A 17,486-nucleotide genomic window follows, 5' to 3' on the forward strand; every position below is an offset into this window, starting at 1 on the left:
TGTGACACACAAAAGCTGCCTCTCTAAAACAGTGGTCCAAACAACAAGAAGAGACAGCCACAGAATCTCTCAATGGACAGCTCAGTCATTAGTTGCAATCTTACCAATTCAATTATACTGCAGACTTGGACAAAAATACCAAACAGTAATGAAATTATTAACATATAAAAACAAACAAACAGAAAAAGAACAGATTTTCTGCAAGGACTTTCAACAAGCACATAGCAAAGAGAAAAATGAAGAGAACAAAAGTCAAGCTGAACATTGTTGAACAAGCTGAACAACCATGTCCAAGAAAGCTAATACCATGCTTCTTTCAGCAGAAAGGCAATTCTAGAAAGTGAAAATTGTAGCAGGGGAAGTAAAGATGTCTTTCAATATCTCTGAAAACGCAGAGTTTGATTTCTCACAGAGAACAAGACACTGTATGTAGGTATAAGCTTTCACAGATAAATAGGTACTTGTTCCCAGGGTTGTAACAGGAATGGGAGTGCGTAACAGTTACGGAACAAGGAGTATGAAAATAACTATGGACATCCTTACTTCTCATTTACAAAACCTGGCAAGAGACTGTTCTTCCAAATACTCCTCAGAGAGGGAGATTCTCTCTTTCAGAAAGGAGCCCATTCAATTTGGGTTAACTGCATCACTTGGTTGTTGCTAACCTAATGGCCATTCTACCTCTCTTTCTCAAGAAACAGTTGCAAAGTACACTGGTGGAGCCTCAAGCTCATCAACTAAGGCTGTGAAACGCTGTTTACTTTTTGATGAAAACAACGGGGAAAGTACTAAAAGAAAAAGAATTAAGTTACACAAATGGAAACTGATCTAGCATGGCACAATAACGAACATTTTGCATATCAAAAGCTTCCAGTTACACAAGAGACAATATAGAGAGTGGATAAGATGGATGTATATAAAAGAATCCCATGATACTTCAGTGTGATACAGTGGTTTGAAAGAGCACTGTCAAAGCCCTCCAAGGAAAAACCCTTTCCTGAAAATTAGCTATTTGACTACGAATAATAGAAGGACACTTGTAAGAGATCTAGCGTACATTATATGGTAAGAGTTTTCTCCCTGGTAATTGTATAGAATTTCTCATGAAGGGTTTAAAATACATTTAGCACCAAGCCAAGGATCATATGGGTAACTAAGTCAGACAAGGGGTTTCCACTTATGTTATTTTGCACATTACTTTTCAATAGCAATCAAAAAATAACTGAAATCCGAGAACCATCTTATGTAGAATACAGACTCATCGCAGAAGCTGGAACTTGCATTCTTCAGGATGGGTGGAAAATTTCTGAAATAAATGTGCTTTTTTTAGAGTTTTTTTTTTAACTACTTTACCAGTAATAGTTGCAGCTTCAGCAGACAATGGTTGCTGATTGAGACTACTTGTTTCCGAATCTATGTGGAGTGTAGTTAGACTGGCCACTTCTTGCTCCTCGGCACTCTGTTGCTGTCCTGAAATTGCATCAACGTCAGTGGAAGCTGGTGTCCCTGCCTCAGTGCCAAAGCTGAAATCTGTATGACGAAAGCACTGTATTAACTTACAACCTAAAAACACCACTAATATAAAAACCAAAAGCCCAGCACCTCCAAAATCCTCCATGTAAAACTTGTATGTGCATCTCCTACGTTACTAACACACTGTTGCAAAATTTACATAAAATGCAACAGGAGAAAGTAATTGACTATTATGAATATTCTCATTTCTGTCGCAAAACTGTGACTGTACTTCTGGAGAAGACTTGCCTATTGCATGTCCTGTATTCTGCTTAGTTGCTGCAAGTGCACCTACATGGGAATAAAGTAAAAATAATGGAAACATACATTAAAGAATTTATTTGCAAAATTCACAAGCTGGAAGAAATATCCAAGTTGGGTGTTAAAGCACTAACTTCAAATTAAAAATATTATGGCAAATGATATTCTAACAAATGTTTTTTTCAATAGTAAAGACAAAATGTCATGCTGAAATGTAGGTTTAAATAACATCACTTAGTTGCATAACATCTATGTATCTAAAAATTGTAATTTCTTCAATAAATTCTGCCATATAAACATTATTTTTTTCTTACACAATACATGAAGTCATAATTCCTAGCAAGCAGAATGACACCTTCTGTTGAACCAAAGTGGGAATAGACAAATGAAATGAATGAAAAGCATTATGTTATTAAACAAAGCATACTAATTTTACCATGATATTATACTTGACTAATCTACAGCTACACAAAGACCGCTGTAACAGTATCAGAAGCCCTTCTTTAAATTTTGCCTAAATGTTTTCAAAAGAATTAAAAAAACTTCCAAAATAAGTAACCTTTCATTTTTATATTTTCTGCAAAACAGACTGATACGCTCCAGGGAGAAGACAATATTGCTTTCTAACTTCTGTTCACTGTTGTTCTGCTTTTTGCACAGTAGTATTCCAGTGCTGTTTTGCTTAGTATACTATAACATTATAGCCTCTCTCAAGAACTCTGCTTGCTCCATTAACTTGCTAATGATTTCAATGGGAAATGAAAATAAGCTGTTTTTACAGAAGACTGCTAGCATGTAACGTAAAAAAAAAAAAAAAAAAAAAAAAAGAGAAATTTGCAAGCAATCAATCAGAAATACTACTACTTTTGGAAAAATATACTTGCTTTCAAATTTGCGGCCATCATACTGGAAGGCGCTGAAAGAGTCAGAGTGGCTATCTGAACTGATGAGGTCACTGCTGCCCGCGCTGGCAGGTGATGTCCACTCGGAAGGCACGCCTGGGTCATCTATAGGACGCATTTGGTTCTGTTTGTTCAATATATCAGGAAGGTCTTTAGGAACTTCCAGGCTGCCAGGACTGCTTCCTCTTCTTGTCACATTCTAAACATTGAAGAGACATAAATTATCTTACAATCTTGGATGGCTTATTTACATAAAATGGAAAAAGCAATCCCACATTTGCAAATGTCAGAATGTAACCAATAGCTCATAAGGACCTAAACCAGAAATTGTCATCATACTACATACATAGCCAAGACTTTCCAAAACCCCAGACAGGCAGCAGAATCCATGCAGTCACAGAATTTCATAAATACAAATTTTATGTGCACAATGAATTTTTGGGCACCTTAAAAGGCTAGGATTCAGACTAGCATGTGCCACACACGTATTAGGTAAGACTTAAGAGAGAAAAATAGTAAAAAAGTCTATTATCTCCAGATTATGTCTAAATTACTAAAGAAAACTTGTTAACCTGGGTTCCAGACACAAGCAGAAAAAAATGTCAAGGAATTTTGTGTTTTCTGGCCTATAGGCTACCATGCTATAAGCAAAAATTTAATGTACACCACAAGCAAATGAATTTACTAATTCATCCATTGATTTTCTTATGATTAAGCCAAAACCTTTGTATTGACTTGGACACCAAAGACAGCATATAGCAGAAATAAGGCATATAGAGTCACTCATGTAAAAGTAAGGTGGTGTTCTACTTGGAGTCTTTCTTTAAGCCATTTTTTTCCACAGATAGGACTGTTTGCTTGAGAGGGAAAAGAGATAAAAGCAGAAAAGCCATTTTATGAAACAGCTTGAAATCTTTATGCATTACGAGACTGAAGATGACTTCCTTTTACACTAGGCCCAGTCACTTCTCTATTCTTTTACTACCCTACTACTAACTAGAGACTTACTCAGACTGACAAGCTTTTCATGATACAAGGTTTTAGCATTCAATAGATAATAACAACCTAAAACTAATCTTAGTAAGTTGGTACTCTGTTTTAAGAAGGCATATCTATTTTTGTGTGCTAGATCACAAAATCAGTGGCAGTTTCAAAATATTTATTCAAACTTATCTTGGCTGGTTTTTGCTACCTAAGGAAAGTATCAATTCTCTTGTCTGAACTATTAATAATCAATATTCTTGCCCATCTATGTGAAAACAAATAGTATTCACTCTCCTTCTCTCTTCTTCTGTGGCCAGCTGTGATGAATTCTGCTTTATTAATTTGCAGACTAAGTTAACATTTTTTTATAACTTCAATTTAGTATTTTTGTCTTGTAACTCAAGACTTACTAACAACAACACTTTGCACCAACAATCAAGTTTCATAAACATGAGTTCAATACAAAAGAGAAAAAAGCGTACATTTGGACAAACTCTATAGGTCCCCTCTTGTCATTTATAAAAGATGATGATAAATAAAGAAATTTTTCTAATCGCTTTGAAGAATCTTCTTCTGCCCCTTACTAGCAACAATGAAACTACTTGTTGATGACTTTCTAAAGGAGCATGTCTTAAAATGACCTTCTTAAAAAAAAAATCTTAAAAAAGTCTAAGCAGAAAAAAGAATTGAACAACTTTGAAACGCTACATTTAAATTGTTACCCATTCTGTTCTTCATTTGCAACAATTTTTTTTAGTATTTCCCCTTTCGTTGCTGGTTAATAAAACATTATCTCTTCAAATCAGCTGTCTTGCTCAGTAAGCATTCAACAGTAACCAGAAATTCTTGACTTAAAATTGATTAAAATTTCTCTTTATGAATGACATTCCAAACAACATGACACTTCTGGAAAAGTGTAGGAAGAAAGCATATGAAAAGTTGGGTCAATTAGCAGAGAACTATTTACAAGTAACCATTCAACACTTGTAAGTGAAATAAAAAAAATGAAGGAAAAACATATAACAGTGTAGTTTCATAGTCTGTTGCACTGACTATAACTGTAGAGAACAGTACCATACTACAGCATGGTACCTAACTACATACCACACTGAGGACTGCAAATTTATCATATAAACTATTATTCTGAAAGTGTCTGTGTACAAAGATCTTTACAGGTGTATTTAAGGCCATTCAATTCAATAAGACTATTCATCTGACAGCAACTTCTGCACTGCTTCCACAATGAAGATTTAATAGATATGAAAACACAAATGGTATAAAATGGCATGAACCTATGTCAAAGGCAAGGAATAATTAAGTGATATTCTTTATTCTTTCTGATTCATAAAATCCAGAGAAATATGTTTTAGTGAACTGATTTATAACATCACTGATGAGTTCACGCATACATGCAGACTTATATATTGAAATGCAGGAAGTTTAAAGGCTTACCAGTGCACTACCACTGCGGAGTCTCTCAGCTATAAATTCATCCATGAGGTCAGGAACATTTGTATTGCTACTGCCAATATCACTATCAATAGGGTGCAGCTTTTGACTCATGTCCTCTCTATTAGCTAAAAGCAAATGAACAACTGCATATAGTAAAGAACACATCAAGACAGTTTCAAAACAAAAGGTAAAAAATGAAAAAAACCCTGCTAATTAACAGAAGTAATAAAACCCCAAATTGCCAAACATGCATTTTAAGAATTTCCTTCTTTTAAAGCAGATTCTACTTTAAGAATTAGTACGGCTTCTTCTTCCCACTAAGCAGGGGTTAGTCGATTTCCAGTACCACCTTTAAGAGCAAGAAGCTTATAGGTAAGCACTACTCAAAGTTGTTAATGCTTGCTTTAAGGATACAGCATATATTCTTCCTCCATATCACAAAAAATAAGTCCTAAATCCTAAAAATTTTATATGATTCCTACAAGCTCCTTCTTCATTGCATTTCTAATGAAGAGCAACGTAGTAGAAAACGTAAACTAGGTTGTAATATGTACTAATGACAAATGTCAATGTGGCACCGTATACAGTTAGTATAAATAGTGCAAAGAAAATCTTATGTAAGAAAATTACATGCTAGTACATGGAATGAAAATTCAAACTCTGGATAATCAATGGTTATGAACAATTAATTAAGTTCACTCATTTATCAGTGTTACATTTTTGATATCACTATACTGTTCATATTTAACTGTGGCTGTTACACCTGACTTCATGATCTTCACCTTTAAAATCTTCAAGCTATTCCAGTTCATGCTTTCTCTATAAGAATTTTTCCCTCAGTGTCGTCTCCCATGAGACCAGAGTGTAGTTTATTCTAATATTGAGGCTCTGTTAAACGTTACAGATTTCAAATAAAATGTACTTGTAAAATTAGTGCTTTCTAGAGATCTCTTTTTCAGAAGTCTAGATTCTGCAGAGAAGCAAATTGCTTTTTTGAGACCCATGACAGTCACGCTCTCATGGTGCTATGCTTACAAAGACTGCCCTCAGGTGGCATTAACATCTTGATGCAGGCAGGATGCATTATAGAATCCTCTGTTAATCATGCCAGCATAACGATGGGAAAAAAGAAAACCTACATTACTGCTGAAAGTTAATTTATTGTTCATTTAAGGTTATTTAAGATGTGAACTAAGACAATGGATATTAGAGTGACAGCCTTCTTTTTTGATCAGTCCACAGAGGTCTCACAGTTAGCAAGAGAAGGACTATCATGAGACCTTCATGAACATCCATGATTCCAAGAAAAGAAAGCAATGAAAGATGTTGCCAAGATGTAACTGCATCCATTTTGATGGATGAATACAGAAAGGCCTACAGCATGTTTTGAAAAACATTCAAACAAAACCTTATGATTAGACTCACAGAGAACTGTCGTAATTAAATCATTCCAGTCATAGGTTTCTGTTTAAGACTATTTTTTAAAAGTTATCTAAACTGGCCTCCAAATGTAAATTTGAGGGGCTTTTTTGTTTTGGAGGAGGAAAAGGAGGAAGAGGAGGAGGAAGAAGAAAACACACTAAATGAACCAGAAATAGAATTAGTTCAACCTAGCTGGTTGAGAGCCAGGTCCTTCTGACAAACAAACTACACTCAGAGTGGAATAGCACATTCTGATAAAATAGGCATATGCCAATCATTCAGTAGGCTGAATTTTAAGGCTCTGCATGGTAGATGAAAATTCAAAACTGTCAAGGCTCAATCCTTTATTAGGTCATTTACTGTTTCTTCCTCTTCCCTAACCGGATGGTCTTCAGCAGCAAAGAGGTTCAACTAAATATCTTGAAAAGGGAAATTAGTAATTTAAAGTAATTAAAAGTAACTTATGCTGGGAGAAAAATCAGCTGGCTGTAGGCGCATGCATAACCAAACAGGGAAAGCAGTGATCATCCCAAAGCCTTTTGATTGCTTATCAGAGCTTGCTTCAGTTGCATTAAGCCAAACTGGTGCTGCCTTTCTCCTTTTGCGCTCTGCACACTGTTACTGCTCACCTGCAGCTTTCCTTCCAAAATAGCCCATTACATGACTGTACAGATCCCTCAGTGGAGCCTCTGCTGGCATTCTGTTCTGCCTCTGTGGGGAAACATTTGCCTTCGGCTTCGAAAGAGCATGTACAACAGTTTTATAAACACCACCCAGGGAGCCCTGCTGTTGCGCTGACTCCTGACCTGATGCTCTAAAGGCACTACGATTATGGAACTGGTTAACTGCAATACCTTCTTTTTGCAACATGGCTGCTTGAGTTTCTGTAGATTCCTTAACTTGCTTGCTGCCAGCTGAAGCAGCATTGATCGCATCTAGAGGTCTATACATTCCAGGTCTAACCAGCTCCGGGACAGCTGATGAGCTGGTGCTTGCACTGGTACTGCTGTTGCTGCTACCACTACCACTACTACTGAAGCCACTGAGTTTACGAAGTCTTGCTTTCCAAGCGGCCTCTTTGCTCTCAAGAGGATTGTAAAATTGAACAGATTCTGTAGATGGCCTAAAAGTAACATGAACGCTATTTCTTTTTTTAGTCGTTATTTTCATGATTTTGGCCCTATGAGTTACGGTTTCAGATATACTCCTTTTAGTTGGTGACAGTTTGCTTGTGCCTGTGATGTGAGGCATTTGAGGGTTAACTTGTGCTTTAGGAAGGATTTTCTTTGCATGCGTAACACGTGAGTTGGTTACTTTTTCGTTAACCTGGGAACTTTTATGCTTTTCAGCTACCGCTGCTTCCACAGCTAAATCTACATCAGCTTCAGTGGCTGCTTGCCTGTACAGGTATCTCTTCCCTTCTTTGTTGCTAGGACTACTTGACCCATGATCGAACACGCTTTCATATTGTTTATCGATATTTAACTGTCTGGCTTTATCAAGCGCTTGATTTCTTGTAAAAATGTCTACTTGAGTAGGTGCAATATTACTTATAAAGCCACTTTGGTTTTGTTCTAGGTGCAGCTCTGTGTTATCGGCTCTTTCTGCAACAGTGATGCTATTCGTGCATTGACCGGTCTGATCTCTATTTTCTAATCCATCCAGTGGTAATCTATCATTCCTATTTACTGATGTATCAACTTCGTGAGCAGAAGCCTCACATTTATCTATCTCAAAGTTACCGCAAAGTTCTTCTTTTTCTTTAAGATATTCTCTCAGAGAGGAAAGGAGATCATCTTCACCTTCAAGGTCAACATACTGGCTTTGTTCAAAGGCTGTGTTTGCAAATTCTACCGGCCCTATTAAATGACAAAGATGGTCATAAATACTATCCCCAACTTCCAAGGAGGACTCTCTGCTATTTGTATCAGTGATATGGCTTTCAGTGGATCTATGCATTGAAGAGGTCTCAGTGGAACTCTGTAAGCTTGGAGCATGATGGGATGAACTGTCAATGACAGGAACTGCACCTTTGGCTCGTTCAACTGCAAAAGGTTCCAGGATGTCAGAGGTGCTGCTGCTTCGTGGCAGTGGCTGTTCCTCATTTAATGCACCAAAAACTTCACTTGGAGCATCCTCACTCTGTGAAAAATGTCTGACTCGAGGTGGACGTGGAAGAATTTGAGCATCGTCAATGTCTGGAGGAAAAAAGTATATGTAACATGCACTAAAATTTACATACAGAGACAATATCTATTTACCACTACATCCTAATTACGTGACTTTAAAAGCCAGGAAAGTCCAGAGCCTTGTTTTCTTAAGTACAACAAAAATATTTTTTCCAGTACTAGAGTGTTAAAAACACACGCACATAATATCCAGTACAGAATGTAATATAAATGAGTTAGACCATCAGAACACAGTTTTAAATGTTAACATGCATGAGAACAAACAGTGAGACCATGGAACGTTTGGAAATACAGTTAAAGCTAGGGCTGTGCCAATAAGTTCAATAATTCAACCAATATTATTCCAGCTAGCTTATTCAGGAAATGGCTACCTGGAATACAAATTAGCTTAACAGTAGTACCCTTCATGGAATTTACATCTTCAGAAAAATGCACAACTCCAAAGAGAACAAGTGAGTTTCTGGAAAATTAGAGGTGTCTATTGAAGTGGCAAACTATTACTTTTTTCATAACTTGTGTCAATATATATAAATTACTGAAATATCAGAAAGAATACTACCATACAATTATGAATATTATGGCATATGTAATATAGTGTATACCTAAAGACTAAAGCTTTTAAATGACAGGGAAGAGCTGGCCCTATACAGAAAAGATGCCTATACATAATGGGTAACTTAAAGATATACCCTTTTTCCCTAAAAGGATGCTTTGCCTCTCATCTTCAAAATGCAAAACTAAATACTAAGTGGAGGCTTATTTCCCCCCTCTTCTTCTAATTTTACTCAAGCAAATGTGGCATTTATGAGAATTACCAAATTAAGGACTCTGCTACTGAAAAACATCCTGCAGCCTCACAACAGTTAACATTAGAGTAAAACCACTTTTGTTTATGAAAAGACCAGAACATTTGTTACGACCATTTACATCAGTGATTCCTTGTCTCTGTTGAGACTGCTAATATGTTAGCATCAGTACAAATCCTAGTCAACTGTAATGAAAGCTGCAGTTCCAACATGGATCACCTAGGAATTGTACAGAATTATCTTCAGCTCACTTCACATCATCCACCAAAATAAAGAACCTTCACACTCCTCTACAGATTTCCTGATATGTTATAGGAACACTACATACTATCAAATCACCGATGTAGGCAAGACTGAGTATCTTTTACAGACAATCCATCAATTGCAAGAATTTGAGCTATCCCTTGCAGTCTTTTTACACAACAGGTGCTTGAACAGTACAGTAAAAACAGCTTTCTCAATTTTCTGTCGATTTCTTTTTGACAGAATCTCTTATTTCCCAGATTTATTTTTTACTACCTACCACTTAAAAAGTTGTAGATATGCTTTTAAAGTCAGGAATAACAATAAATAACTTAAATGAACACCAACAAGAGTTACTTGCCACAATTAACAGACTTACCTTGTTGTTCTATTTAGAGAGTTTATCTTCAGGACTGCAAAGGTGAATTTACTTAAAATCAGCACAAAATTTAAGCCCCTTTCCCTCCCCTAATGCTGATGTGTTATTTATTGAAATAAATATCTCAAATTATTACTTCATGGATCTCTACACTTATTTCAGTAATAATAATAATCTGAAGTCACCTTAAAAACCTGTTTTAAAGTGCTCATACTTTTCTGAGAATGTTAGAGCTGGAACCAAATTTTCTCACATTTTCCTTCTGAGCAAAGCATATGAACCGGAGGAATGAGATACCTCTGTACTCCACTAAATGTATGTGTTGGAAGAAAATGAAAAGTGGTATTTCCACGCTCAATTTTTCAGAAAGTTAAAATTTGAAAATTAAAGTTTGGCCTGATACAAAGTTTACTGAACTGTAAAGAAGCCACTAGACAGGAAATAGAGAGGTTTATATTGGAAAAAGAGAGTAGACAACCAAGCTGTTTCAGAAAATAAACGTGAACTGAAAATCATCATATACGGCACAATTTATTATCCCTTTCCTCTCTCTTCAGCTTTGATAATCAACAAATTTGTTGTCATTGTTGTTGTTCAACTTATTACTAACTATATGAATTAACACGCTCTGAAATGAATGGTGTCTCTCTCTAGTTGGAACTGTTATTTCAAATTCTCTGTTGACTTAGGCAGAGATTAACACAGGTTATGCTTACATAGTCTCAAAGCTATTTCTTACAGCTGCAAAGAAAGGACCATAGGACTCAGCCAAAAATATGTATGCTAATGTTATATATGAGATTAATATATGTAACTATGATACACCGATCTCATCTTGAGCCCTCAATATGCATCTTTCATACCTTTTATAAACTCAAGCTTATCTAAAGCAGCAGCCTGAGGGTTGCACACTGCGCACACATGCAGTGATTATGATTTTCTAGGATGTTAAAAATTACTGGATGGAGAACTCCAAATGCACGCCAAGCAGCTCCACACATTGAAATAAATTCAGCTGGATTTATTTCAGTGTTGATCCAGTATTAATTTTAGGTGCTTACGTATGCATGACTAGCACATACAAGTACACAAACGTTTTCAAACAAACATGTAGTGCTTGTGCCAATAGAGATTTCTGTTTTGTAGAACAGAGGAAGAAATTAAGGAAATGAAGAATATACTGTTATTGCAATATCAGCACTGAAAATATAGACAATGTTTAAAAACCCAAACGAACAGCTCCTTCACAACCAGGGCTCACCCTCGCATACATGTATACAGTCAATCTGGGACACCAGCAATTCCTAAGGAGTTTTCACTAACTACATTGCAATTGTGCGCCAGAAGGCTGTGTATCTGACACACCTCACGTACTTAGGAAAAACGCTGGCCTGGCTCCTAATATGTTACACTGAGGAAGAGATTGAAATGGGTACTTCAAGCCAATCTCACCCAATCACAAGTTTCCTTAAATCATCCTTACCTCTCCTTTTTCTGCTAGAAGGCAGAAAGAAAAGGTAGTTTTTCAGCATCAAGTGGGAGACAGATACGCTAAAATAGCAACTCATGCAGAGACACATCCTGGCAAGACAGCATGAGCGCAAGCAGAAGATTCCCATGTAACGTTGGGACAGGATTATATTTCATAGTGGAAAGCTAGTTCAGAAAGTGGAGAAAAAATAACATGTTTTGCTTCTGAGCTTTCATTTCGAACACACTAATTCTGTGAGTTTCTGGGATTAAAGAATAATTACAGCCATGTTGACATTACAATTATGACTTTGTATTTCATCTCGATTACTGAGTAGGGAGCAAGGTTGTAAAGGCATAATATACATCTCCCTTTCATGTTAATACTTCCTTTGATGCTTTTAGTCCCAGTGGATAAGGAAAAATCTCCCACCTGCAATTCATCAGACTGTCATTGTGGCCCACTGCTTCCAGGAATCTTGCCTACATCTCACCGACACTTTTTCACAAGCTGTCTTTTACCTGAAAATCCTCAACAGGAGCAGGAATGAATCATTATTTTGCTAGTTATCCTGTAAATGTGTAAGACTGGACTTCCTATGATTCTAACAGGTTAAAAGAAAAGTTCTATTTAGAAATATTGCAGATTTGCAACAATTGCACTATACCAAATCACTTTATTAACTAAACATCTTAAAGCATAAATCACCACTTCCACTTTCTGGAACCTATTTGAAAAGTTGCAAATATTCTGCACATGGAAATACAGCATAACTTCATAACTACATGAAGGGATTACAATCTTAGGAAAAGCATCCTCTATGATGCTAGATGACTAGACGTCAATACTGAGCTTTTGCAATAAATTTTGTTAACCTGCTGACTGATCTTCAAGCAGAAGCATTATGTCTCAATAAAAAACAAATTACAGTGGGGTGTTCTGCCTTCCTCTTGAAAATTAATATACTATACTGTCCATTAGGTAAAGGTTTTGGCATAAATGCTTTCTTTTGGACTACCTGTCAAGATTCACCAGTGTTCAGTGAGTCAATCTTTCAATGAGGAGTTTCACAGCTAAAAAGGAGCTGAATACTACAGAAAACTTAAGATTAGGGCATCCTATTCTTTTGGAATCATTTGAAATATCCTCTCCTTCGAGTTGCGTTGGATCTGAAAGTCAATTTGGATAACAGGGATATTCATATAGTCATGAAAAGAGGAAGGGCTGTCACAGCAAGCTAAATATCACTCATTACCTACATTTCTGACAGAAACAATTTGATTGAAGGCAGGTAGGAGAGACAGAAAAGACAAAAAAACCCCCGTATCTTCCATAAAAAAATTACTGCCATTAAGTCCTTATATTTGTATAGAGTTTTGACCATATATAGAGAGAATCCTCCCACTGTGCTTTCATTTTTTTTTCACTCATTGAGACAAAGGCATAATATGATTGCCAGCCTTACACGCTACTAATTTACACCAATGTAATAGCTGGAGCACAGGGAAAAAAAAACCATTATCTGTAAACTTTCATGCATGCATTTTTAAAATCTGTGCTAGTTCTAATTGCTGAACCTATTTGTACAAAGAAAATTATCCAAAGAAAGCTACCGTCAAACTTCTAGCCAACCACTGTGCTGGACCAAACGTAATGTTGAGGAAAACTACAACTCTTGCGAAAAATGGATCATTTGGAAAACACCACCAAAACACAGCACTTCAAAATTCCAAACGGTATAGATTTTTTAATGTTTTTATATATTAATGAAAACCAGGCATACTATAAAGCATATTATATGATACCACATACTTCAGACATTCTTTTTTCATGGGAGCTGAAGTATATTATCATGGTTGTCCACACAACATCTATGACCGAATTCAAAAATTTACGTAGAAAGATGTAAACAGCAAGTCAAAGTAAAATTATGTTCTTCTTTTTCCTCCCTCACTCATCACAGATAAAAACCTTAGATTAGTTGTACTCTCTGGTAGATGGATGCTATATTACTGCTTACCAATAAATTGAAAAAGCAAAAGTTTTCTCTATTTTTCCCTTTTATGATAGTAAACATTGGCACAGCACTAACTTCCAACAGTTCCAGAATGAATTGCAAAATAGCATGGTATTTTACATAACTCAAAATATTCATTCTTAATCTCTTCCCCTCTCCCCCCATCCCCCAAGTATTTTTACTTTGAAAAATTTAATGATTTAGCAGAATTTGAAAGCAGAAGGTTTAAAAAAGTGATAAAGGGGGTGCAGAAATTAGCAGAGGTGGCACTACCTGAAAGCTCATCAGAAAGGGGAGTGAGAACAATATCAGGCAAGAAGGGTTTGGAAGTATGGATCAGAACAGGAGCACTTTTAGCACTGCGTATATAGGCCGATGGCAGAGCACATTCACCAATGGATCGGCTTCTCATGGCTTTAAAAAGGAAAAGAAAGAAGTGGGGAAGGAAAAAAGAAGAGTGACTATAATGAAAGGCTTGTGTCACAGAAAAAGCAGCAACAGAGAAAACAAAGATAAAAAGGAAGAAAATTCAAAAATTAAAACATTTCAGCACGGCAGATATTGGCAGAGCTGTAAGAAAGAAAAAAATCAGTGGACACATAAGACATTTTGAGTTTTTAACTTTTATGTAAAGCAGCAACAATGCCTTTATTATGACGATTACAGAGATTTTGCATTCAAAATCAAGAAACTAATTCACACTTTTTTTCCTATTGCATCAGGGGTTGAAAAATCAAAGTTAAAGCCACTCCACAAGCACTCAGAACTTGAAATTTTTTAACAGAAAAAGCGACTTACACTACATTTGCATTTTTCTAGTTTCCTTTGGTTTACTCCTGAAAAAGTATCTCTGAATTTTACACATACCCATACTCTTGAATTCAAGATTCTCCAAAAGAGATTCAAAAGCATAAGGAGAAAATGACCAGTTCTGTGTGGAGAAATTTGCAATACAACTTGTTATAGTTCCACGTTAAAAATGAAGTGACTGAAGTGAAATGGTTTGACAACAAAAAGCATTAAATTGTTCCTCATCCACAGGGTCTGGCTTTTAATCGATACTGGATAAATCTTGCTAAACTGATCCTAATTAACCTTTTCATATCTCATCTCCTGCCAACAGACCTACAGAATGGAAAACTTACATAAGTATTGTGGCATCAGGATCAAGGTTGTGTCTGCAGCTTTTCCAACAGATTTAAAGTTAATCTTTATGACATTTGTTTTCCTTTGTCAAAGACATAGCAAGAACCGATACTGCATTCAATCTCAAAGTACATTTGAAGTTCTTAAAAAAGTATATGCTGTGTCAAGCAGCTTCCTTTTCAAACTGTTGCAAATTTGATAACTTGTTTTAAAATAGTTGCTGATAAACTTCTTTTTAAGGAAACTTCAGTGCATCTTACATAAATATTGTCAGTACAATATTTAATCAGTCTTTGAGCTTTTCTATATATATTTTCAAAACAACATGGAATATAAACTTAGAACCTTAGTGCTCCTGATCTGTATGGGAATCAGAAGTACATGAATGGAATGCAGTGAAAGTTGAGCACATCACACTTCTAAATCAGGTTAAAGAATTGTCCCTAACAGCAACATGCAGATAACTTGGGTAGGTCAATGTACACAGAGCAGAAAACACATTTGACAAATGCAGCACAACTGAAGTGGAGCCTTAACATCAGTTTGAAAAAACAATTCAGAAACACAGACATTTTAAGACTGAAGCCATTCTCTATTAAACGTAGTTTATAAGACAGAAACCAATTTTTTTAAAAAGGCAATTATGTGTAAGGCTTTAACATCTCTTTGTTTAAGAGATCAATAATAAAATTCAGAATACAGTCATAGTTAGATGCATTACAGTCATCATTGTGCATCTTAAAATGAATGTAGGCAAGAGAAAAAATAACAAGCTACATAGTAAATCTTAAGGGTCTTTTCCAACCTAAAAGATTCTACAATTCTAAATAAATCAAGCTTTTGAGATTGGATACTGCGTTGATTACAAATCTTAACATGAAGTGTCCCTTGTAATTTGACTGGATCTCTTCCACCATATTACATTGATACTAGCAGGGGTGCAGGGGAGGCAGGGGCAGAACAACCCATTTACAATTTGGAAAGTGGAAATTTTACAGAAACTTTTGAAGAAAAAATTGCAGTGTATTGTTATTGAAAGACAAATTAACTTTGAGATGCTGTAAAAGGAAAATCATTATTTTAAATAAGATGTGTCACATTCAATTAAGTAGTTGAGGGAGACTTAATACCAGAATGTGGACTAGAGATCCAGCAGTTTATAAACTTCCACTGTTGTCTACAGACAAAAGCAGAACACCAGATTAGTAAATTCTTTCTGATCTGATATTTTTATAGGACTAGAATCTGCTGCCTAAGCCACAAATTCTGTATCTAGCCCTATCGAAGATTTTTCAACCCATATGCATATCATGTTTAAAGGCCCTTTTCCAAAAATTACTTTACATAAGTTCAGGCTAAAAATGTACACACTGCATATCAGAAAAGCTGTGATTTTTATTTGAGTAACACACACATACACACAAATTTGGTGCAGCAATAAATGTGTGCTGGCATGAGGATGGCTCAAAAAATAGAGGTGCACAGATGTACACAAAATGTGTACAACATAAAACAGATGAAAAATAAACCCCAGCTTTTTCTTACCATAAAATATTCAACATGCACATCCCCCCTACTCAGATATAAAGAGTATATACTCACAATCAAAGGAAATATACTACATGTCAGATATCATGCAACATATCTGAGGTCTGACTCAATTCCAAACTTCACTTGTGGAGCTAACGTTACACTGAAGGAGAAGATCTGACCAGCAAAATAGTCTATGGAAAATTTTACTTTTTGTGACTATAAACCTTTATTTTTTTTAATTATGTTACCCCGTGTTAACTGGCACAGATTAAGAAGCATCCGAACAGCTCTCTTAGCAGACCAGAGAGACTGTAACAAGCAACTGTTTGCAGACAGTTAAGACATATGCTTTTGTAACATATTCTTCCTTAACATTTTAAAAAACTGAAGAGCTTGGGATTCTGGCTCCAGCAACTCTTTTTGGGCTTTTCATCTTTTAAAATCATCCTACTAATGCTCTGATGCTTGCCCACAAATGGTATTCTACAATATGAATAGAGCTGAAATTTTAACTGGTTACAGAAATATGAATTTGGCTTATTATTATCAAATATGTAGGACAATTGGAGGAAAGGAATAAAACCATGGAAGCTAAAGTACAGTGAAACTAAAATCAGATTAGTTTGCTGCTAACCAGGTCAATATATAGCTCGATTAGGATACATTTCAGTCATTTAGGGCTAAGATCATATAAATAGCCTTCTTTCAAATAGCAGCAAAACAAAACCATTAATAAATTGACCAAACAACATAACCTTCTTACAGAATATCTGAAATATTAACAGTTTGGGAAGGAGAAACTTTAACATGAGCTTTACCTTGTTAAGGCAATTAAGATTGAAAACAAAACCACCACAATAGTTAACCACAGACTACCTACAGAGAAGCAGAAATTACATTTAAAGTATCTGTGATCCATAAGGAAAACTTTAGTCAAACTAGGTGCTGTCAGCATGAGATGCAGGAAAAGCTGTGTAGCATTTGAATGCATGAAAATGACAGGAAATTTTGGAGCAGTGACTTCATTTTCTCATGTGTCTGTACTGCTTACAGAACAATTAACTCTCCCACACCAACAAAAGCCTTACAAGAAAACAAATTTTTAAAATGGAGAATTTTGAAGAATATTCAAATGAAAACTTTGGCTAAATAACCTCTGTGACCTAAAA

General features: G+C 35.8%; 1 protein-coding gene across 6 annotated transcripts in view; it reads right to left on the reverse strand.

Moving 5' to 3' along the window:
* RALGAPA1 (Ral GTPase activating protein catalytic subunit alpha 1) overlaps nucleotides 1-17,486 on the reverse strand; it is a 133,280-nt gene that overhangs the window by 76,820 nt on the left and 38,974 nt on the right. For 3 of the 6 annotated variants that reach the window (XM_075712980.1, XM_075712982.1, XM_075712983.1), the window contains exons 17-20: nucleotides 8,564-8,731; nucleotides 5,112-5,236; nucleotides 2,658-2,874; nucleotides 1,354-1,530 (exon numbers count right to left, since the gene is read on the reverse strand). In XM_075712980.1, coding sequence (XP_075569095.1) covers nucleotides 1,354-1,530; nucleotides 2,658-2,874; nucleotides 5,112-5,236; nucleotides 8,564-8,731 — 687 coding nt within the window. Of the gene's footprint in view, nucleotides 1-1,353; nucleotides 1,531-2,657; nucleotides 2,875-5,111; nucleotides 5,237-7,162; nucleotides 8,732-13,911; nucleotides 14,053-17,486 lie in introns of all 6 variants that reach the window. The other 3 variants (XM_075712978.1, XM_075712979.1, XM_075712977.1) reach the window with 2 other exon arrangements.

This window comes from Pelecanus crispus, chromosome 6, assembly GCF_030463565.1.
Source record: "Pelecanus crispus isolate bPelCri1 chromosome 6, bPelCri1.pri, whole genome shotgun sequence".
Lineage (NCBI taxonomy): Eukaryota > Metazoa > Chordata > Aves > Pelecaniformes > Pelecanidae > Pelecanus > Pelecanus crispus.